The sequence below is a fragment of the Macaca nemestrina genome, chromosome 16 (genome assembly GCF_043159975.1).
Source record: "Macaca nemestrina isolate mMacNem1 chromosome 16, mMacNem.hap1, whole genome shotgun sequence".
Lineage (NCBI taxonomy): Eukaryota > Metazoa > Chordata > Mammalia > Primates > Cercopithecidae > Macaca > Macaca nemestrina.
In genome coordinates, this window is record NC_092140.1 from 17916359 (window position 1) to 17940323 (window position 23965).

Genomic DNA, 23965 nt, shown 5'->3' on the forward strand with positions numbered 1-23965 from the left:
AAAGAACAGAAGGAACTAGTGAGGTCTACTCGTTCTTCCTCTTCTGTAACAGGCAGACAAGGGATACTGCCTAAAATTGATAAATCAAGAGCTAGAGGAAGACATATTTTAATTTCAGTTATAGTGGTAGCTAATAATTAGAAACTATTAAACTAATATTAGAAATTTATTTAAAAAGTGGTTACAGTCAGGTGCAGGACATGCACCTATAGTCCCAGCTACTTGGAAGGCTGAGGCAGGAGGACTGCTTGAGGTCAGGAGGTTAAGACTACAATGCAATATAATCACGCCTGTGAAAAACTGCTGCACTCCAGAGGGGATACTAGAAATATTCAAATAATCTAAATGACAACAGAAACAGAGGAACAAAAAATTCAAAAATAAAAGGACAAAAAGAAAACAATAGTAAAATAGCAGACCTACATACAACCATATCAATAATCACATTAATACTGATCAAGTAAACACTTCAAACAAAGGAGATTATAATTATCAAAACTGATAGAAACAAAGCAAGTTCCAACTACATGATGTCTATAAGAGACACACTTAAAAGGCACAAAGACATTGAAAGTAAATGGATGAAGACAGATATACCATGCTGTCAGTATAGCATGTAAGATCATGCAGTAAGATCAAGAAGGCAGAGGTGGTTCTATTAATATCATATAAAACTTCAAGAAAAAGAGTATTGCCAGTGATACACAGGAACACTGGGTAAAAAAAAAGTAAAAATTCGTCAGGAGAACACTTGACAGTCATAAATATGCAGGCTAATAGCAGAGCTTCAAAATGCATGAAGGAAATATTGACAATATTAAAGAGAAACAGGAAAGTTCACAATTTCCACAACAGATAAAGATCTTAACAACTCTCACCTCATACCAGATGGAAAAACTAACAAATATTACACCCAGCAATTGCAGAATACACCTTATTTTCAAGTGTACATAGAATATATCAAGGTAGATACCATGCTGGACCACAAAACAAGCCTAAATAAATTTAAAAGGAAGGAAATCACACCTAGTATGTTCTCTGACCACAATGGAATTAAATTCAAAATAAATAATAAAGTACCTAAGAAACCATCAAGTATTTGAAAATTAGAACACCTATACATAATCCATGCATCACAGAAGTCAGAAGGGAAATTACAATACACTTCAAGCCAAGTTATAATGAAAGTAAAACAAAATGTGAAAGGTGCAACTTTAAATGCTTGTATTTAAAAAGAAAGAAAGGCCTAAAATCAATGAACGTTCTAGCAAAAGCACAAAGTACAACCAAAGTAAGTCTAAGGAACTAAAGAGCAGAAATCGATAAAGTAATAAAGAAAAACCACAGAAACCATTAACAAATCCCGAAGCTGGTTCCTTAAAAAGATCAACAAAATTGACCAAACTCTGTCTACAATGATCAACAGGAAAAAAGAAAATACAAATTATTAATATTAGAAACAAAGCAGGAATCATCTTACAGATCTTATAGACATTAAATAATAAGATATTATGAACTTCATGCCAACAAATTCAGCAATGTCAAGAAATGGAAACATTCCTTAGAAGATGTAACTTATAAAAACTAACAGATGAAACAGAAAATATTAATAACCTTATACTGAATAAAACTAAATAAGGCCAGTTGCAGTGACTAACACCTATAGTCCCAGCACTTTGGGAGGCCAAGGTGGGCAGATCACTTGATCCCAGGAGTTTGAGACTAGCCTGGGCAGCATGGCAAAACACCATCTCTACAAAAAATACAAAAACTAGCCAGGTGTGGTGAGATGAACCTGTAGTCCCAGCTACTCGGGCGGCTGAGGTGGGAGGATCACTTGAGCCTGGGAGGTCAAGGCTGCAGTGAGTCATAACTGTGCCACTACATTCCAGCCTGGGTGACACAGCAAGACCCTGTCTCAAAAAAACAAAAACAAAATTTAAAAAAGCTAAATTTGTCATAAAAAACCATCCTACCGGCCAGGCGCGGTGGCTCACGCCTGTAATCCCAGCACTTTGGGAGGCCGAGGTGGGCGGATCACAGGGTCAGGAGATCGAGACCATCCTGGCGAACACGGTGAAACCCCGTCTCTACTAAAAATGCAAAAAAATTAGCCGGGCGTGATGGCGGCGCCTGTAGTCCCAGCTACTCGGGAGGCTGAGGCAGGAGAATGGTGTGAACCCGGGAAGGTGGAGGTCGCAGTGAGCCGATATCGCGCCACTGCACTCCAGCCTGGGTGACAGAGCCAGACTTTGTCTCAAAAAAAAAAAAAAAAAAAAAAAAACCATCCTACCAAAAAAAAAAAAAAAAAATCAAAAACGACTTCCAAGACCAAGATGGTTTTACTGGTGAATTCTCTCAAACTTTAAAGAAAAGATGATACCAATCTTATATGACTTTCAGAAAATAGAGGAGGAAGGAACAATTTTGAACTGGTTGAGTCCCGTACACCCTTAACACTAAACTCTGACAAAGACATTACCAAAAAAAGTTACAGAACTATTATCCCTCATGAACACAGATGCACACTTCTTAAAATGTTAGCAAATCCAATCCAGCAATATCTAAATCCCTGTCCAAGAAGAATTTGTCCCAATAATTAAAGGTTGACTTAACTTTAGAAATGTCAGTTTAATTTACCACATTAATGGAATAAAGGGGAAAACATAAATATATAAATAAGTTCAACTCTGAAACAAAACGAAACAGCAAATATTTTTAAGTGGGTAAGCATGTAGAGAATGCTTACTTCACAAAGTAAGATACTTAAACACAGAAACAACACATGAAATTATTCAACAACCTTAGTCAACAAGGAAACACACATTAAAACCACAATCGATACTAACACACACCGAAATGGATAAAACTAAAAAGAGTGACAACACAAAATCCTTGCAAGGATGTGGAGCAATGGAACTCCTGTACTTTACTGTAGGAGTATAAATTATACATTACTTTAGAAAGAGTCTGGCAGTTTCTTTTAAAACTGAGCAAGCACCTTACACTATGACAGCAACTCCGCTTGCAGATAAACAAAAACATATGTCTAAAAAAAGCCCATTAGAATAATGTTCGTAGCAGCTTTTAACAAGTAAAAAAGTCAGCTGAAGGGTCTGGTAATATGACAGTAGATAAAGTGTGATATATGCATGAAATGAAATATCCTTCATCAAGGATAGGATTATTGGTGAAATACTGAATACTTCTCTGCTTTTTTATAGTGGAAAAGTGGTAACAGTGCTACCAGCCCACCACCTGTTTTTCAAAATGAAGTTTTACTGGAACACAACCATGCCTATCCATTTGCATATTATCTATGGTCACATTTGCACTGCAATGGCAGAGCTGAGTAGTTGCGACAGACACCACATGGTGCGCAGGGTCTTCACTATTTGGCTCTTTGTAGGAAAAGTTTGCCAACTTCTGCTCTTGATCAATAAAAAAGAATCAACTACCAAAGCATGTAATGACATAAATCAATCTCAAAAACATGCTGAAGGAATGAAGCTTTATACAAAAGAGGACATACTATACATGGCTGTATTTATATGAAGATCTGGAATTGGCCAAGCTAACCCATGATGGAGAAAATCAGAACAGAGTTGCCTGCGGGGGATGGGATGGGGACTGACTGGTAAGAGACAAGAGGGTAATATAATGTCCTATATCTTGACAGGAGTTGGGTTAAACAAAGATTGTCTCCTTTGACCAGAAATTTGGTCAGCTCCTCTGAGTCCTCTTTCTGACCAGATCCAGACCCTAGACTTCCCTCTCTGTTCCTATGGAATCCAGCTTGAGCAAGAATCCTGCTACATCAGTGTAGGGAAACCCCTCCCCGCCAGTATCTGTCACACTTCTCACCCTCCACTCTCCATATGACCCTGGCCTGCCTTCAACACATAGTCTGTTGACCTTAACTAGCAAGAATCCCACCCACTGACCCCAACTCTGCTCCTTGGCTATAAATCCCCATTTGTCCTTGCTGGAGTCAGAGTCAAACCCAATCTCTCTCCCCAGTGCGAGACCCCATTGCAGTGGCCCCTCTACCTGCACCATAGTCCCCCTTGAATAAAGTCTGACTTACTGTCTTTAACAAGTGTCATGAATGATTTCTTGCTTTAACATGTCGCATGGGTATCAGACCTTAGGAATGGTATCCCTAAGACTTGTGCATTTTACTGTATCTAAAATTATCGCTAAAGAAAGAAAAAAATGGAGGACAGTAAACAAATTCAAGTTAATGATACACAAGTTGAAGTATTTGGGGGAAAAGTAAACCAAATACCTTTGTTTAAATGCATCATAAAAAGATGAACTGATGGATAAATGGAGGGCTAGAGAGACAGATACATGTGATAAGGCATTGTAAACTGTTAATTTCAGTATCTGTATGGTGAGGACATGGGTGTTCATTGTGAAATTCTTTCAACTTTTCTCTTTATTTGAAATTTCTCATAATAAAATGTTGGGGGGAGTGTTTACCTGCTGTGAGACTGTCATAATATAAACAATGAAAATAAAAAGTTTCCTACCACTATGTTTTATGCATATTCATTCTTAAGACAACAAAGCGAAAGATCTTATATCTAAGAACCTTAGGATACAGCCTCATGATGAGTCCAGAAGTGTATGAGAGCTGTGAGCTCAGTGAAGAGGGCTGAACAATTTAAAGTCAGCTTCTCCCACTGAGGTAACTACTTCCTACAGTAGATCACATTCTAACATCAAATCTGAGGGCAAGTCTAGCCATTATATTTTAGGCCAATTTAAACAATGAAGAGAGATACTATGTTTAATTCTACACACAGGGGCCAAAATTTGTTCTGCACACTAACTGAATCTGATACACTAACATGTTCTATCCATCTGTTTTGTTGACTTTATTTTTAGCATCCATTATACATGAGGGACTGTTAACATTTTTATAGGGGAAAAGAGATAAAAGTGCTAACAGTAAAATACAAATAAAATAATTGCAGTTCTGTTGAACTATGAGATTTTAAATCTTGTGCTGTACTTTATCAACAGTTAAGAAATATCACCAACTCTATTCAAAGCACTGGAGTAGGCAGATACAAATATAGGCCTTCGTTCATATACTTAGTCTGTTTCTATTTAAGATGATGAAAAATCTTGGGTTGTTTTTTTTTTTTTTCCTTTCTTAAAGAAGCATACTTGAGATCACACTCATTAGTCACAGGAAATTACAGTCTTGTCAATTAACAAAAAGCCAAAATGATAACACATCTATGACTGTTTCATATAGGTTTCATATAGGTTTCTCTATCCAAACCTACCCTCTGCACTAAATCAAATGTGTCTTGTCACTGTTGGGAGAGGGCAAAGGACCCCTCCACAGCCTTCTAAGCATCTGTCCCAGCTATGCACCTGCAGTGACCTTGAACTTTTTTTCCTTAGCACTTTTTACTTCCAACACTTTAAGCTTTTCATAATTTGGAAATCCATCTTATGTCTTTTTCTGAATAATATTGTTTGACTATTGTAACAGTTTCCTACTTCCTCACCTACATATTACGCTCATGGGTTCACAGAGTTGGCACCAGAGGGAGTACAATGTTTTACCCAACTGATATGGTCAGCAAATGTGCTAATACCAAACTAGCAGGTAGCTATGTAGTGTTCCTTGTAACCACACACTTTTCAAAAGAAATGAGAAGTCTGCAGCTGTGGCTAAGAGGCCTGAGTGTGAATTAAAACTGCAAGCACGACTTTACAGTTCAGGAAATGTACAGCCAAAGGACTTCATCAACCTACGTGCCATATCCCACTAACTGTTTTTGCAAAGGACTAGCCATTTATTCTAACCACCTGCTTCCACTAATTAGCTGAGCTAAAGTAGATGCACTTATTTCAAGAGGTGGAAGTTTCAGAAGCATCTGCTTTCTAGATTCTGATTACATGTGTCCATGGTTATTATAATGTTGTATAAAGAATGGCAATAATATAAGCAGCCTCCAGCTTATAAAGTCACATTTAGTTATGATCTTAAATACAATCAGCATCTTCCAACAAAGACCAATCTCTTCCCCTCTCCTCCACATAAACAGAAGCCAGGAACCCCTGGTTAACAACCTTGAAAAAAAGCATCAGCCAAGAGAAATCTGATCTGCTAGAGGGAATGGTCTCCTTCATGCCCAGGAGGCAGGCCTGTGGCCCCAGTACCTCCCTCGTAGGCTGCCTGACCTGATGGCACAAGCACTTGCCTGAAGTTCCACTATTCAGACTCCTTTGGGTTAAAAATGTTTATCTCATAAGGAATAGAAACCAAGCAGTGTTTTTAACAAATATCTTAAATTTGACCACTCTTACTAAAACGCAGCTGGGCTGGGGGCTGATACTGCTGATACACAGAGGTGGTGTGTGTGTGTGTGTGTGTATATATATGTATATATATATATATATATATTTTTTTTTTTTTTTTTGAGACTGAGTTTTGCTCATGTTGCCCAGGCTGGAATGCAATGGCCTGATCTCAGCTCACTGCAACTTCCAACTCCCGGGGTTTAAGTGATTCTCCTGCCTCAGGCTCCCGAGTAGCTGGGATTACAGGTGCACACCACCATACCGGGCTAATTTTTGTATTTTTAGTAGAGATGGGGTTTCACCATGTTGACCAGGCTGGTCTCGAACTCCTGGGGTGATCCACCTGCCTCAGCCTCCCAAATTCTGGGATTACAGGTGTGAGTCACCATGCCCGGCCGGTATAAATTTTGAACACAGAATACTTCTGTGGGATAGGGCGGGCCTAGGTAGTATGACAGGGTGGAGTCCCAGGATAAGCAAGAGGGCACAAGAATCTGCGAATAGGACAACACCCTAGGGAATCAAAAGATAAACTTTACCTCTTTCACAATTTTGCCCAGGCCAGCCTTCATCCAGAGAAAGCACTCTACTTGGCCCTATTCACAGAATTATTGATATTACTAGTAACACTACAATAACTGCTGTGTCAAAGGGAGTTCATGCAGCAGTCACAGGTTAGTCCTAGCTAGCTAGGTATCCCACACAATATTGTTTGTACAGAAAAGTCAATGTAAGTTCCAAACAACCTGAAAATGAGTACAGTGGAAACCAATGATTTAGATGCAGCTGAACATTTTCTGAGCATCATCTTATTTAATAGCCACCACAATTCTAGGAGATAAGTACTGTTCTTATTCCTATTTTACAGATAAGTAGAGTAAAAAGTAACAAATTAAATGACTTGATTGAAACCATATAGCAAAAATAAATGGCATACTCCAAAGAAAATATATAAATGGCCAACAAGCATATGAAAAGATGCTCAACATCACTAATCATTAGGGAAATACAAATCAAAATCAAAACCAAAACCAGGTACCACCTTCAAGCCCATTAAGATGGCTACTATCAAAAAAAGAGAAAATCTAAAATGTTGACCAGCTGAGCATGGTAGCTCACACCTATAATCCCACCACTTTGGGAGGCTGAGGCGGGTGGATCACTTGAGGTCAGGAGTTTGAGACCAGCTTGGTCAACATGGTGAAAACTCTGTCTCCACTAAAAATAAAAAAAAATAAAAATAAAAATCCAGGTGTGGTGGCACACACATGTAATCCCAGCTACTCAGGAGGCTGAGGCAGGAGAATCACCTGAACCCAGAAGGTGGAGATTGCAGTGAGCTCATATTGCACCACTGCACTCCGGCCTGCCTGACAGAGCAAGACTCTGTCTCAAAAAAAAAAAAAAAAAGTGTTGATGAGGATGTGAAAGAATCAGAATCTTTATACACTGCTAGTAAAATTGTAAAATGGTGTAACCATGACAGAAACCAGTATGCAGGTTCCTCAAAAAATTAAAAAAGAACTAGCATATGATTTTGCAATACCACTTCTAGGTAGATATCCAAAATAATTGAAACAGGGTCTCAAAGAGATATTTGCACACCCATATCCATAGCAACACCATTCCAATAGCCAGAAGGCAGAAACAACACAAATGTTCATCAGTGGATGAATAAACAAAATGTGGGATATCCATACAATGGAATACTATTCAGCCTTAAAAGAAAAAGAAATCCTGTCACATGCCACAACATGGATGAACCTGGAGGATACTATGCTAAGTGAAACATGCCAGGCACAATAAGACAAATAGTATATGATTCCAATTATATGAGGATCTAGAATAGTCAAATTCATAGTGACAGAAAGCAGAACGGTGGTTCCCAAGGGTTAAGGGAGAGGTAAAAAGGAGCCGCTGTTTAATGGGTACAGAGATCAGATTAGAAAGATGAAAAAGTTCTGAAGATCTTTTTCACAGCAATGTGAGCATATTTAACTCTACTAAATTATACATGTAAAAATGGTTAAGATGGTAAATTTTATATTGTATCTTTTACCAGAATTAAAAACAAAAAATAGAATAACTGGCCAGGCACGGTGGCTCACGCCTGTAATACCAGCACTTTGGCAGGCCGAGGCAGGTGGATCACGAGGTCAGGAGTTCAAGACCAGCCTGGCCAACGTGGTGAAACCCTGTCTCTACTAAAAATACAAAAATTATCTGGGCATGGTGGCACAGTTCCTGTAATCCCAGCTACTCGGAAGGCTGAGGCAGGAGAATTGCTTGAACTGGGACCCGGAAGGCGGAAGTTGCAGTGAGCCGAGATCACGGTACTGCACTCCAACCTGGGCTACAGAGCGAGACTCCATCTCAAAAAAAAAAAAAAAAAAATAACTGCACAAAGCCAGACTCAAAGGCAGGACTAATTCTAAATTCCCTACTCTCCACTATGACTTCATTGTATAATAAATAAATTACCTTCATTCATTCAGCAAACATGAGTGCCAGCATAAGCACCAGGAATGCATCAGTTAATATAATAGCCACAGGTCTCTGCCCTCACACAGCTAAAGTTCTAGCAAAATATAACTGATCATTTCCTAAGGACACCTGTGTTACCCCTATATTCAAAGGAATTTGTCAATATTTTCGTATTGCTTCAATGTCAGTTTCTTCCTCTCAAAAGCTATTAAAACGGAGACATGCAGAGATCTGAAGAATTTCCCTTGATTTTTCAAGATCTCAGAGGCATCCTCAAATAACAGTCTTACTTTACTTCCTTTCTATTGAGTGATATCCCGATATGTTTCCTGATAATTCTAAGCCCCAAATTAATAAATGTCCATGTTCCATTATTCACTAACCTAAACCTATTCATTCTTTATTATGTACCTGCCATCATTTTTAATTGCTTATTTAAAAAAGGTAAAACCAGGAAGAAGAATATGGAAAGCATATTTCTAACTCAAGTAAACTGAAGACATACTGTTATTTAGCTTAGTTAAGTAAGATTATTATTTATTTACATCATTTACTAAACCCCTGATTCCAATCCAAACGAGTCAGGTAATACTTGTCAGTTTCAATTATACAGGCTCTTTTCCTTTCTTTCTTTTGCAAATTTAGAGAGCTGGCAACCATTCTCTCTCTCTCTTTAATAAATTCCTATACAAAAGAATTTTTTCAAGGAAACAACAGGCTTCAAAGACAGATCAACTGGGCAGGGCCAAGTGATCCGAGCACTTTGGGAGGCCAAGGCAGGCAGATCACTTGAGGTCAGGAGTTCGGGAACAGCCTGGCCAATATGGTGAAACCCCATCACTACTGGAAGTACAAAAATTAGCCAGGCGTGGTGGTGCACACCTGTAATCCCAGCTACTCGGGAGGCTAAGGCAGAAGAACTGGTTGCAATTAGGAGGTGGAGGTTGCAGTGAGCCAAGATCGCACCATTGCACTCCAGCCTGGGTAAAAGACCAAGACTCCATTTCCAAAAAAAAAAAAAAAAAAAGAAACCAGATCAATTATATCAAATTAGCACTAAGCATCTTTTTCTTCCAGAATTAAGCCATCAGGTTTCCCCAAAAAGCAAGTCAGTTTAACATTCAAGTTCCAAAAGCATCTTTCAAATTATATTTAGCATTCTACAAGATTTAGCCTTCTTTTTTTTTTTTTTTTTTTAACAGCTAAGCTGTTTATATTCTTCTGTAGCTTCTCTAATTTCGCAGTAAGAGCTAAGGGTTTACATACAGATGACAAAAGTATCTTTGATAAAGAGTTCCAAAAACTAACTGGAATGCAAAATCCTAGAGTAAAACCATCTCAGCGAGTAGACACGGTGGCTCAAAAGGAAAGAGAACGAGTGTGCTAAAGGGATTTTCTATGTGGACTACCTGCCTTATTGAAGCATGCTTATGAATATTAAAACATCATTTTGACTGCATTCATTTCAAGCCTCATTCAGAGACCTCAAGGTCTGAATCCCCCACAAGATGTCACAGGAATAGTAGTGACCAGGTTGTTATCATTCCCTGGAAACCGGGGACTTGCTTAGGAGCAAGATTCTTTTCTAGTTGAGGAAAGCAGGGAAAAAGAGATTGACCAGTTTTGCCTTAAAAAGAGTATCACAAACCAAATTTTACCATTCAAACCCTTCATTTAACTATAAGAGAAAATTAGTTTTTGATTTAAAATGCTTTATCTGAATTTGAAACAAAATATTTGCAATAAAGGCTTATAACGCTATTTTTTTAAAAACTGTTTCATTTAAATGTTCATAACTTAGTGTCACATGAAAAAAAGTATAAAACTATATATATATATATATATATCTCCATATATATATATATGGATTCTATTTTTCAAAAACTATATATTACTATATACGCCACAGTTTTCTTCCAAAAACAGGACACTGCTTTTAACCAAGGTCCTCACAACATCTAGCAGGAATCTTGTTACTTCATTCGGCTTGAACAAAACAGGGCAGCAGCTGTCCTATTTTACTACACAGCTTGGGGTCACAGAGGATCATTTTATATTAGGGATATATGACATATATGTATGCTTTCTGTATATATGTTTCATACACACCGAGTGTGTGTGTGTATATATATATATAGAGAGAGAATATGTATATGTGCATAAAATATAGAGTAATGTATGTGCATAGACATAAGCTGGAAAAGATAAATGCAAAATGAACAGTGATTACCTCTGGATGACATGAGAACTACATTTAAATTTTCTATTTTATTTTTTTCCTAACTTTCTACAAAAAAAAGCTAAAATACTTATTTTTCTATTGTACTGAACTGGTTTCAATGGCAGAACTCTTTCCTCACATGGTATACCTTTCAGGTTCCACTATGGAAGAGTAATTTTCAAGTTCTCTGCCATTTTTCTAAATCGTCACCATTTCCAGGTACTCCGGTAAACTTGTTTTAAGGAAAAGGAAGCTTAAAATGTGATAATTTCCTAATCAACACTTCGGTACTGCAAATCAAATTCCGTAAAGATTTACCTTCATCATACATTTCCTCTATCAAATAGGCCTCTGCTCGGTCTTTCAGGGCGTTCACATTGTCGGGTTCCATCTGTAAAACTTCAGAACAAACCCTAATAGCTTCAACAGGCTTCTCGTCCTAAAAGGAAATGTGAGAAAGGGATTTATGGTTGGTATTCCACATGATGAGTTTTCACACTTCTGGGAACAAGTCAACTGTTACCTTAGAAAAGCAATGGCAAATCCGCTCCTTTGAACGAATTGTATACTCAGCAATGCTTGGCTCTGTTTTCATGACAGATTCATATTTGCTGGTAGCATCTGTGTATCTAAGAAATGAGCAAATCATGATAAGAAACAATGACATTCGATTTCCAGAGCTGTAGAAAGGCTCCTCCCCTCTTCACCATGTGTTGCTTAATCAATCCAACTGGATGAGGCCACGGCTTCAGATTTGGCTTTTCCCTTATTAATCTAGAGTCCCATAGAAGGTACACTCCATAATTAAGAGTTAAGAAATAAAAACATCTGACCATAGGAGATGCAGATGGACAGAACAAAGCATACCTGTAAGTACCAATCAAACCAGAAGAATTTCCTTACAGAAACAAGCTCAGAATTCCGAACCTGAGTAAAATACCCTGTTGAAGTCTGACTTATACTGAGCACATTGAACAATACAGAGATCAAGTTTTATTTCTTGGTCAGTAAACACTTCCATGAAAATAACGGAACCCATTACATGCCATTTTATATAATTAATGTCAGTATTCACAACAAAGTACAATGTAGTTCATACAGAAGGTACCTGATTACATTCCCAACTGTATAAGCTTTCTAAGAATAAAAGCTATTTCAGCATTTTCTTCAAACCAGTAAAAAGTACTAATCCTGTTATAGATACTCAGTTATTTTCCTCAACAATAGTAAACTAAAAAATATGTTTCTATGCCATGGTGGCACATTATTCCCAAAGTGCTACAATCTTCATATGTAAATATGCTGATGTATTAAAACACAGGCTTAACTAAAACATTTAAAATAAAAGCCAGCTTCTCTATCATCCTCAGCAAACTAACACAGGAACAGAAAACCAAACACTGCATATTCTCACTCATAAGTGGGAGGTGAACAATGAGAACACATGGACACAGGGAGGGGAACATCACACACGGGGGCCTGTGTGGGGCAGGCAGCAAGGGGAGGGAGAGCATCAGGACAAATAGCTAATGAATGCGGGGCTTAATACCTAGGTAATGGGTTGATAGGTGCAGCAAACCACCTTGGCACACGTTTACCTATGTAACAAACCTCCACGTTCTGCACATACATCCTGGAACTTAAAGTAAAAGAAAAAAGCAAAAAAGCCAGCTTCTGGGAAAGTGGAATAGATGTATTTTTCCCAATTCCTCCAGCTAAGCACAACTAAAAACCCTAGAAATTAAATGTATATTTTTTAAAATAGAAAACTTTCAAAGGAGGAGAGAAGACAGACTAGCTAGTGACTCAGGACCTGAGGAAAAACATGGTAAGAAGTTCCCTGGGTTCCTTTTTTCGTCTCATGTATCCCAGACTTGGAGCTGAAGATTCCAGCAATGCAGAAATGCCAACAGGTACAGAACGACAGTAACAAAAACCTGCAGAAGGCTGCTGTCTCTAGCCAGAGGACCTGAAAAGGGCAGACTTGCAAACAGAAAACTTTTTTTTTTTTTTTTTGAGACGGAGTTTCGCTCTCGTTGCCCAGGCTGGAGTGCAATGGTGCAATCTCGGCTCACCGCAACCTCCGCTTCCTGGGTTCAAGTGATTCTCCCACCTCAGTCTCTGCAGTAGCTGGGATTACAGGCATGTGCCACCATGCCCAGCTAATTTTGTATTTTCAGTAGAGACAGGGTTTCTCTGTGTTGGTCAGGCTGGTCTCGAACTCCCAACCTCAGGTCCTTCAATGGATAAATGGTTAAACAAAGTGCAGTAAATCCACACCATGGAAACCATTCAACAGTAAACGAGGAGTTATTGATACAATATGGATAAATCTCCAGAGAATTCGAATGAGGGGGGGAAAAGCCCATGCTGACAGCTGTGGTAGCATGTGTCTGAAGTCCCAGCTACTCAGGAGGCTGAAGCAGAAGGATCACTCAAGGCCAACAGTTCAAGGCTGCAATGTACTATGACTGCACCTGTGAACAGGTGGGCAACATAGTGAGATTGGCTCAAAAAAAAAAAAAAAAAAGCCAATCCCAAAAGTTTATACATTGTATGATTCTATTTATGTAACATTCTTACAATGACAAAATTCTAGAAGTAACTAGATTAGCTAAGGAAGGGATAGGAACAACAGGGAAGTAGGTGTGGCTATAAGGGCAACATGAGGGGTCCTTGTTGGGATGAAATTATTCTGTATCTTGACTGCACCCACATCAATAACCTCATTGTGACAAGGTACTATGGTTTTTCAAGGCGTTATAGTCTGCAAGATGTTGGGGGAAACTGGGTAAAGCATTCTCATGATGGTAATTTACAAAGCTACTAAAAGTAGAGGAATTAGAGCCTATTTTCTATTAGGCAGTTTTGTCTGCAGTGCCCTGTACTCTTTTCAGTCCTCCCGCCCAGCCTACAAACCCTCTACAAATAACACTCACACCGACACAGCCTCTTACTTCTGCCCACTCTTACTTTCTCTTTAGGATTAGGATTTAAATATCTATCGTCTTCTCTAAAAAAAGCTTCTCTTTCACTCCTTGCCTTCACCATCCTGGTTTGGAGTAAATACTCCTTTTTGGTACTCCAATTATCCTATGTACATTCTATCACTTTGGTATCATATTGTCTTTTAATAATCTGTTCCTATATGTGTCTCCCACGCAATGCTATAAACTTGTTAAGAACACAAACTACCATCAGCTTCGTTTCTGCACCCTCAGGACACAGCTCAGTGCCTGATATAGGAGATAATAAATATTTGGTATAATACAAGTAAGTCTGCTGGTAAGAATACTACACAGTTACTATTGTTTATATTCTTCCCTATTCCAAAAATGTCCAGTTCTGGTAGTTTTGCTAAGGCCCAGGGCTGTCTAGAATACCCCACCCTCAATGGCTGAGAAGTAAAAGCAGTTCTCTAATTCACTTGTGCCCACAGTCTAACATATAAGGAATGGCTGGACAGCTGAAACAACCGTATTCTCACCTGCCGTCTCTGATGAGCTCTTCAGCTGACTCAATCAGCTTATTAAGTTTCTTTACTTGTTTATAGTGTGCAAAACACCTTTTATGGTCCTGGTCAAGTTTAAGACATTCCCGAACTTCACTGTTCATGTATTTAAAAAAAGGAAAATACTCCATGTCAAAACAATCAATGAGTAGTTTTCCACGCTAAATACAGAAATCACAGTAAAAGTATTTTTTGTTTGCAACAATTAAACAAAAACATACTGAGACTTATAATTTACTATACACATTTATATATGGCATTGTACTATGCATACATTTGTTAATTCAAATTAAAATGACTTACTAGCATTACATAGTAAACATTCAATTTTGTTTCTAGAAATATAAGAGCCTTCCTGTTTATTTTAATAAGCAGCTTCATGAAAACAAACTGTGGAATTAAAGTAACATGGGAATAACACAAAATATATAAATGGATATACAATATAAAAATAGCCTTAACCACCATCATCTTATTAATTTAATATTAAAATGTTAAAACAAGATGAGGTTATCTTACTGCCAACAATTAAAGAAGATCAGACGTGTGTCAGTAGGACTGACCTGAGGGACAGTTCGTGGTCTCCTAGCTGGTAGTACAGTGTGCTTATTTTATAAAACGCCTCAGTATTATCATTCTTCAACTTTGATGCAGCTTTTAAGTCACTTATAGCTTTCCTAGGTTCTCCTTCTTTTATAAAACATTCAGCTCGAAGTTCCCGTAGCTCTGCATCCCAAACACAAACCTTGAGGAACAAAAGAACTAGACTTTAAGGAAGAAAAAATTATGCACATTCATTGTTGCATTCCACGTATTTTTTATCTACGTATTTATCAACATAAAACATTCTCAATTAATGTGATGACTTATAGACTGCAAATATTATTTTAAAATCTGATACAATTTAAATGTGACAAAACTGATGTGACAAAATAGTTTCTCCAAAAATGTTGTAAATGAATTCTAATGGGGGAAGGGATATATATAATAACAAGGCCCTTTTCTTACCTCCTTCGATTATATAATTCTAAGACACTGAAAATAAGAAAACATAGCATTTACTATTGGAGGGTTGTTCCTAGTGAAGCATATTTGAAGAGAATATTCTGTTATCAGATTTTTATACTTAATCAACAATTCTAATTTGTAGTCAAAAAATAAAATCTAGGTTCTAAATTGGCAAACTACTTTTTTCTGCTAATAACCACATTAAATTCTTAGCTGGGCACAGTGGCTCATGCCTATAATTCCAGACCAGCTTAGGCAGCATAGCAAGATCTCATCTCCACAAAAAATTTAAAATTATTAACTGGGTGCAGTGGAACACACCGGTGGTCCCAGCTACTCAGGAGGCTGAGGTGGGAGGATCACTTGAGCCCAGGAGGTTGAGGTTACAGTGAGCTATAATCGTACCACTGCACTCCAGTCTAGGTAACAGAGAGAGAGACCAAGTCTCTAAACAAAAAAATGTTTTAAGAAATTATCTTCTGTAAACTGTCACCTCCTTAAAAGTAAATCCTCATATCAAGAAAAAATAAAAAAGAAAGAAAGAGAAGAGAAGAGAAAAGAAAAGAAAAGAAAAGAAAAGAAAAGAAAAGAAAAGAAAAGAAAAAAATACCGTGAGAAAGCAGGAGGTTGAGGCTTCACCATCCCTATTCCCAAAAAGTTCATAAGGGTTTAGTAAACACAATAGTATTCTTCAAATCATAAACCCAAGAGCTCATCAATAAGGCTGGTGGAAGTATCTTTGCATATTTCTTAGAGCTGTTCTAAACTCGTATTGACTTTTCACATATACGAAAATATCAAAATCAACATTATACATAAATATCATGGACAATGAGCTAAGTCAAAATGGTCTATGGGAAGGTAAAAATGTAAACTATATTTCCTTAAAGCATAAACAAAATAACCCAGTAAAACATGAATTCTACTAGACCATATCACAATATCTTCTGTAAAATTATCAACAAAATGTCCATTCTACATATAAGTTTAGAGCCAAAATTAAATGAAACTGTATATCAAAATACTGTGAAAATCTTAAATAAATGTGAATTACGACTGCTTCCATTTGAATATTTCAGTAGACTTCCTTCGGAAATCAGTTGTCATTAAATCCTTCAGAGGCAAGGAAACCTAGACTTAGATTTCCCTAGCTAGAACTCTCTGGATTCTATCAACCATTATTATTATTCTTTTTTTTTTTTTTGGCATGATCTCGGCTCACTGAAACCTCCGCTTCTCAGCGCCTCAGCTGGGATCACAGGCATGCATGCACCACCACACCATTTTTTTTTTTTTCTTTTTAAGACACAGGGTTTTGCCATGTTGGCCAAGCTGGTCTCAAACTCCTGGCCTCAAGTGATCCACCCACCTCGACCTCCCAAAATGCTGGGATTACAGGCATAAGCCACCGTACTCAGTCAATTATTAATATTTTTAGAGGCAGGGTCCCATTCTCTTGCCCAGGCTGGGGGACAGTGGAGCGATCACAGCTCACTGCAGCCACGAATTCCTGGGCTCAAGTGATCCTCCAGCCTCAGCTCCCAAGTAGCTAGGACTGCAGGTACATACTATCAACTCTTTATCTGCCTTATTTTCTAGAAATTTTTCTCTAAACATTCCTCTTTCCTCCCGAACATCATTTTTCCTTTTATTCCAATCATCTCTTTCATCTTTTATCCCATTATCTAACCCCTAGTTTTCTTCCCAAAAAAATACAAAATCAACTAAAATAGCAAAGCAAGCAATATATAAACATATTTAACTCTCATGCTACAGCACATTCAGTACATTTACTGAAAACTTCAGTCCAAATTTTGTTTTATATAAACATTATTTTATACTTAAGAGTTAAAAGCCCAAGGACCAACCTGATTTTCTCCTGTCTAGGTTTTTGTGATATGTGACATGTCAAAGTATATAAATGTGCCTTACAATAAGTGTTAGGCTGGTCAACTGCAGTATCTAAGAGACTTACCTCTAAAATCTTATCAAGGAAGGCTATAGCAGCAGCATAATCTCCACTTTCAAAAGCATCAAGTGCTTGCGAACGCAAACGCTGCATTTCATCAGATTTTATAAGTTGAGACTGCGCTTCCTTTTCTTCATTTTCACTTGGATTAGATTTGAGCTATACGGAAAATAAAAAATTAAGCAGAGTTTTTAATCTCTTAAGTCTGATACCTATAATATACACAAGGGTCAACCATTCCAAATACTTAAGTTCATTGGGTAAAAAGGTAAAGAGATACTGGAAAAACTGGCTTGTCTGATGACTGGATGCAGCAGGGAAGGCCCCTGATTTCTACCGATATGGTCCACGAGCATGAACAACAGATCTAGACTCAGAAGACCTGGGTCCCGCTAACTTACCCGGAAGCAAATACATGTAGGCATGTGAAAGGACAGAGAAGAACAGAGGAAGGAAAGCACGTTTCTCACCTTCTTACATACAGCTGCAGAGTATATAAATATGCCTTACAATTTATTCTGAAGAATAAATTAACCTGAGTTTTATTTATTTTGCCTTCTAGTTATAGTTCCTATTTTTTTAAGTATAAAATAACCAAAATAATGAAACACATAGGGAAACTGAAAGAAGAGACCAGCTTTTTTAGAGGCTATAAGATTTTTAAAAAGATCTGATACCAAAAGGGTTAAAGTATAAGAAAGAATTTAGAAGGAAATAAGAGTAATACCTTACTAAAAGGTGCATGATGTGGTTTTAAGAGATCTGCACACTGCCTCTTTTTAAAATAACTTTATAATGACATCATTTATATAACATAAAATTGCTCATTTCGAATGTACAATTCTTTGATTTTTTAAAAATAAATTTACCAAGCTGTGCAACCATCAGCACAGTGTTAGATCATTTCCATCACCCCAGTAAGATCCCTTGTTTTTACTTACAGTTCACCCCACTCCCAATCCCAGCCCTGTGCACACGGACTCAACAATTTCTTCCTCCAGACAAAAAAATAATGTCTCAGAAAACCAGATAGCTACACTTTTTAAACCTGAGGGGAGGTTAAGATTGTAGTTTACATGTACCAATTTCTGAAATCTTAGTATTCTTATTAAGACGGAAACTATAAGTGAAGGGCTCCAATTTTGGATGAGGTACAGACAAAGGAAAGTTAATTCTAGAAATCTGCCTCCTCAATGAGTCAATCACACTCCTCCTCCTTTCAGTGGATTAATTTTTAAAGGATATTCCCACTACCAACCTGGTGGGAGAGAACACTCCAAATGAGAAACTTTATCAATATTATTTATTGGCAAGAGTTTTATACTTGTCCATTTTGTGTTTTAGGATATATTAGGGATGACATTTTGTCTGTTTTAACCCTTGACTTTTGAAGGACAGGACTTGAAGTATTCATAGGTAACTAGGAATTGGTAACCTCCACTCACTCTGGGGGAGGGGTTCCCCAAATGATTGCATCATCCAGTTTAAGGGTGTTGTTTGGAGCCAGACATGCTTGTCTCTGTTTTATCAGCCTTTGGGTGGTCTTGAATACTTCGGATAAAAGCCATCAGAGAGAGTATGAATGTGTGTGCACTGTCACTTTGCTCTGGGTAAAAGTTTATTGATTAACTTGTTTCCTATGAGTACACTCCTGACTCTTTTCAATAGAATGTATCAAACACTGACGGCCTCTTCAGGATCGAATTTGTACCTTTTTTCCTCTGAAACATTGGAGTCTAATTTCCTCCACATAATTTTTCTTGTTGGAAGGTGAGAGGAGAAGCCCTAAATCTCGGGACAGAGGCTGGAGGGCTCAGGTAATGGGAACAGGAAAGAGGGAGTGAGCTCAGGCCATCGAGGCCTCTGTGAGGCCGGAAGAGAGGTGGGGAAGAGGGAGAGAGGATTCTTCCAAGGAGGTAAGAAAGGAGTTGGAGAAACAAAGGGTTTCCTTAGAAGCCTGAGAGTTTCAAAGAGAGTCAAGTGAGATGAAGTTTGGGTTTGGGGGGATTTTTTAATTCTTTTTTTTTTTTTTTTTTTTTTGAGACGGAGTCTCGCTCTGTCACCCAGGCTGGAGTGCAGTTGCAGCGGTATAATCTCGGGTCACTGCAACCTCCATCTCCCAGGTTCAAGCAATTCTCCTGCCTCAGCCTCCTGAGTAGCTGGGACTACAGGCGCCTGCCGCCTCGCCCAGCTAGTTTTTGTATTTTTAGTAGAAATGGGGTTTCACCATATTGGCCAGGCTGGTCTTGAACTCCTGACCTTGTTATCCGCCTGCCTCGGCCTCCCAAAGTGCTGGGATTACAGGCGTGAGCCACTAAGTCCAGCCAATTTTTTTATTCTTTAAAGAGACAGGGGACAGAGTCTTTCTCTGTCTCTCAGGCTGGAGTGTAGTGGCATGTTCTTAGCTCACTGCAATCTTCAGCTCCTCAGTTCAAGCAATCCTCGAGTCCCAGCTCCCAAGTAGCTGCAACTACAGGTGCACACCACTACAACCAGCTAATTTTTTTATTATTTTTTTGTAGAGACAGGGTCATCTCACTATGTTGCCCAGGTTGTTCTCCAACTCCTGGCCTCAGATGATCCTCCTGTCTCAGCCTTCCAAAGCACTGGGATTACACATGTGAGCCACTGTGCCCGTCTGAGATGAAGATTTTTATTATTACCACGAGGCTGTTGACTCCTCTCAATCACCTCCTCGTTTTCTCTACACCCGCGTGTAGAGAATGGTCCTTGCTGACAATTCCCTCATTCCTCCTTTTTTCACGTTTCTTGACATCCTTTGTCTTCCTTAGGGCTTTCACATTTCTGACTCTTTCAGCCAAATCCCTTCCTATGACAATATTTTATATTTTTTACTTCTCACTATGTATCCTGGTCACTGAGCTTCTGGAAAAATAACCCAGAATAGCTATGGGCTGGGGGCTTATTCAAAGAGATGAGGAGCCTTCTGTATGACTGCACCTCTACCTCTGGCACCTCAAATAAAAACACCGGGTTGGCAGTTGTGGTAAGCAGCCTTCTAAGACGGCCCCCAGTGATCCTCGCCTCCTGGTATTCATGCCTTTCTGGAGCATGAGGCGGACCTGGTAACTCCTTTTAACAAACAGAATAACCCAGCTAAGTTTGTCTGTTTTCAGTAGAGACACGTTCTTACTATGTTGCCCTCCTGGACTCATGTGATCCTCCCGTGTTGGCCTCCCAATGTGCTGGTATTACAGGCATGAGCCACTGCACTCAGCCACAGCCACAGCTTTTTTTTTTTTTTTTTTTTTTTTTGAGATGGAGGCTCACTCTGTCGCCCAGGCTGGAGTACAGTGGTGCAATCTCAGTTCACTGCAACCTCCACCTTCCGGGTGCAAGTGATTCTCCTGCCTCGGCCTCCCAAGTAGCTGGGATTACAGGTGCACGCCACCATGCTTGGCTAATTTTTGTATTTTTGTAGAGATGGGGTTTCACTATGTTGGCCAGGCTGGCCTTGAATTCCTGACCTGAAGTGATCCACCCACCTTGGCCTCCCAAAGTGCTGGAATTACAGGTGTGAGCCACCACACCCAGCCCACGCCCGGCCTTTTTTTTAACACTTAAATCTCTGATGCATTTTGAATTTATCTTAGTATAAGGTAAGAGAGGTATGAACCTAGGTCTGTTGTTTTTCAGTATAAAAGTTTGTTAAAAAACAGAGTATGACCACAGTGATAAGCTGTCACGTCCTTGATTAGGTCACAAAAAACTGACTTCCATTGTGCTAGCACTCCCTCTCACCTTCTCACTTGCTGGCTATGATAAAGGAAGCTGCCATGTTGTGAGATATGAGAGGCCCATGTGAGAAACAACCAAGGCAAGACTTTGGCCAACAGTCTAACACCTCAAGAGGAACTAAATACTGCCAACTGAGTAAGTTTAGGGGCAGATCCTTTACTGGCCAAGCCCTCAAATACTATTGTAGCCCTATCTCACACCTTCACTGTAGCCCATGACCCTGTAGTTAGTAGCAGACCCTGCTACACCATGCCCAGATTCCTGACCCCATAAACTGTGAAATCATATAAATGTGTGTTACTTCAAGCTGCTAACATTGGATAATTTCTTATCTAGCAGCAGATAACCAATACAGTAGGAACACAGTGTGGAAATTTTACCATTTCTCAGTGACTGGGCTGTGAATATTTCCAAACAGATATTGCTTTAAAATAAAGTCTAGATGAATTTATTAAACCCCAATCTTGGCAACCACTAATTAGCTACGTCTTTTCTGCATTTTCTTTACCAATAAAAGAGGGATAATAATACCAACACCCTGTAGGGCAGTGACTGAGAGATTAAGAAGATACTCTACGTAACACATAGCAAGTACTCTGAAAAGTGCTAACACACACTTTAGAAAGATGCTCAATTTATTTCCCATGGTATTAGATATTAGCCCACTTAAACTGGGTCCCCTCTATTAACGCTACAGTGATTAAGGTCCTAGAATAACAGAACCTTTCTTTGACTTCTCTGAAGTCGAAATAAAATCAGACTTTGGCATAAAATATATTCAATGAATTGCTTATTCCTCAAGAAATTAATATTTCTAATTCTATTTAATGTTTTGGGGTAAGTAGCAAAAATTTAAATTTTCATTTGATATTATTTGATAGCATATAGAAAAATATGTAACACTTGAGGTATATGCAACATTACATTCTGCAGTGAATTCTAGAATTTGCCCTCACATACTCTTTCTGCACATATGTTTCTTGTTAAAAGAACTATACAAAAATAACACTAATTTGAATGTCCAAAAAAAAGAAAAAGAAAAAGAAAAAAACATAAAGAACTAATGTTTTTGGAAACAACAGTATACAAGTCAGGCGGTGAGTGACTGAATTAAAGTGTTCTAACATCCTTGTGTTTTGATTACCTTGTTAAGCATGCATATTAAAATTCCTGAGGTAATGACTATGAGAAAAAGACACAGCGTGTATAACCATATGGAAAGAACAGACTAAGGAAGAATCAGCTAAATCCATTGAGGGTGGGGAGAAAGCAGGAGGGAAGAAGAAGGAGGGTGGATGGATGGAAAAGAAATAGTTGAATAGCACTTTGGGAGGCCGAGGTGGGTGGATCAGAAGGTCAGGAGATCGAGACCATCCTGGCTCACATGGTGAAACTCTGTCTCTACTAAAAATACAAAAACATTAGCTGGGCGTGGTGGCAGGCGCCTGTAGTCCCAGCTACTTGGGAGGCTGAGGCCGGAGAATGGTGTGAACCTGGGAGGCAGAACTTGCTGTGAGTGGAGATCGCGCCACTGCACTCCAGCCTGGGCAACAGAGCGAGAGTCCGTCTCAAAAAATAAGAAGAAGAAGAAAAAAGGAAATAGTTGGATAACTAGAACCCAATAGAAATATACACAAAGAACCTCAAAGAGCCTTTCTCACACTAACAGGTTAGCAAAATTCACACTATCTGTTCACATGAAGTGTTGAAGAGGTTGCATACCTAGAACTCCCCTATACTGCTAGTAGGAATATAAATTCACATAACCACTTAACAGGACAGGACAAATTTATCTGCCAGGCTAAAAATATCCATAACCTTAAAGTAGCAACCACTTTCTGAGGCAGATAACACTGTAGCAGTGATTCTCAAAGTGTGACCTAGGAATCCCTGGGATTCCTTAATGCCCTTTCAGGGGTCTGTGAGAACAAAAGCATCTACGGATAAAAGATAAAGAACCCATTCAAAGGACAAGATAAACCAATGCATTTTATTATAACAGAGAATGTTATAAGTTCATTAATAAGGATTCAGAGTCCATATGCAACTAACCTATATAATCGCGAGTGGAGTTTTGTGGAACATCAAAGAAGAATACTCGTAATTAAAAAGAATACAAAAATGTTCTTTTTCTAACTGCCTATCTGTGAGGCCATAGTATCTTCAATATACTTCAACAAAAGCATAAATCACAACAGATTGAATACAGAAGCAGATATGAGAATTGTTATCTTCAGTTAAGACAGATATTAATAAAATTTGCAAATATGTGAAACAAACACTACTCAATACTAAAATTTGGCTTTTGTAAACAGTTACTTTTACACAAAAAATATTAACATGTAGTAACTTTTCATTAAGTTATTTTAATTTCTCAAATTTATTTCTAATATAGTAAATACTGAAAAATAAAGCTCTTTGGCAACCTCAATATTTAACACTATAATGAGATCCTAAGGCCAATCCCAAGAACCACCATCCTAGACACACCCTGCACAAGGAAAACGGACATAGAGGATGAGCTCAAATAGTTGTTTAATATATAACTAATGAAGCAGGAAAATGTAGGAATATAGCTAATTGATGTGGTTGGCTGTGTCCCCACCCAAATCTTATCTTGAATTGTAGCTCTCATAATTCCCATGTGTCATGGGAGGGACCCAGTGGGAGGCAACTGAATCACAGG

At 38.4% G+C, this 23965-nt stretch overlaps 1 protein-coding gene across 1 annotated transcript in view; it reads right to left on the reverse strand.

Moving 5' to 3' along the window:
* LOC105477439 (DnaJ heat shock protein family (Hsp40) member C3) overlaps nucleotides 1–23965 on the reverse strand; it is a 108399-nt gene that overhangs the window by 17961 nt on the left and 66473 nt on the right. Inside the window, exons 5-9 of the mRNA XM_011733942.2 lie at nucleotides 17527–17679; nucleotides 15107–15288; nucleotides 14520–14639; nucleotides 11556–11661; nucleotides 11351–11471 (exon numbers count right to left, since the gene is read on the reverse strand). Coding sequence (XP_011732244.1) covers nucleotides 11351–11471; nucleotides 11556–11661; nucleotides 14520–14639; nucleotides 15107–15288; nucleotides 17527–17679 — 682 coding nt within the window. The remainder of the gene's footprint in view (nucleotides 1–11350; nucleotides 11472–11555; nucleotides 11662–14519; nucleotides 14640–15106; nucleotides 15289–17526; nucleotides 17680–23965) is intronic.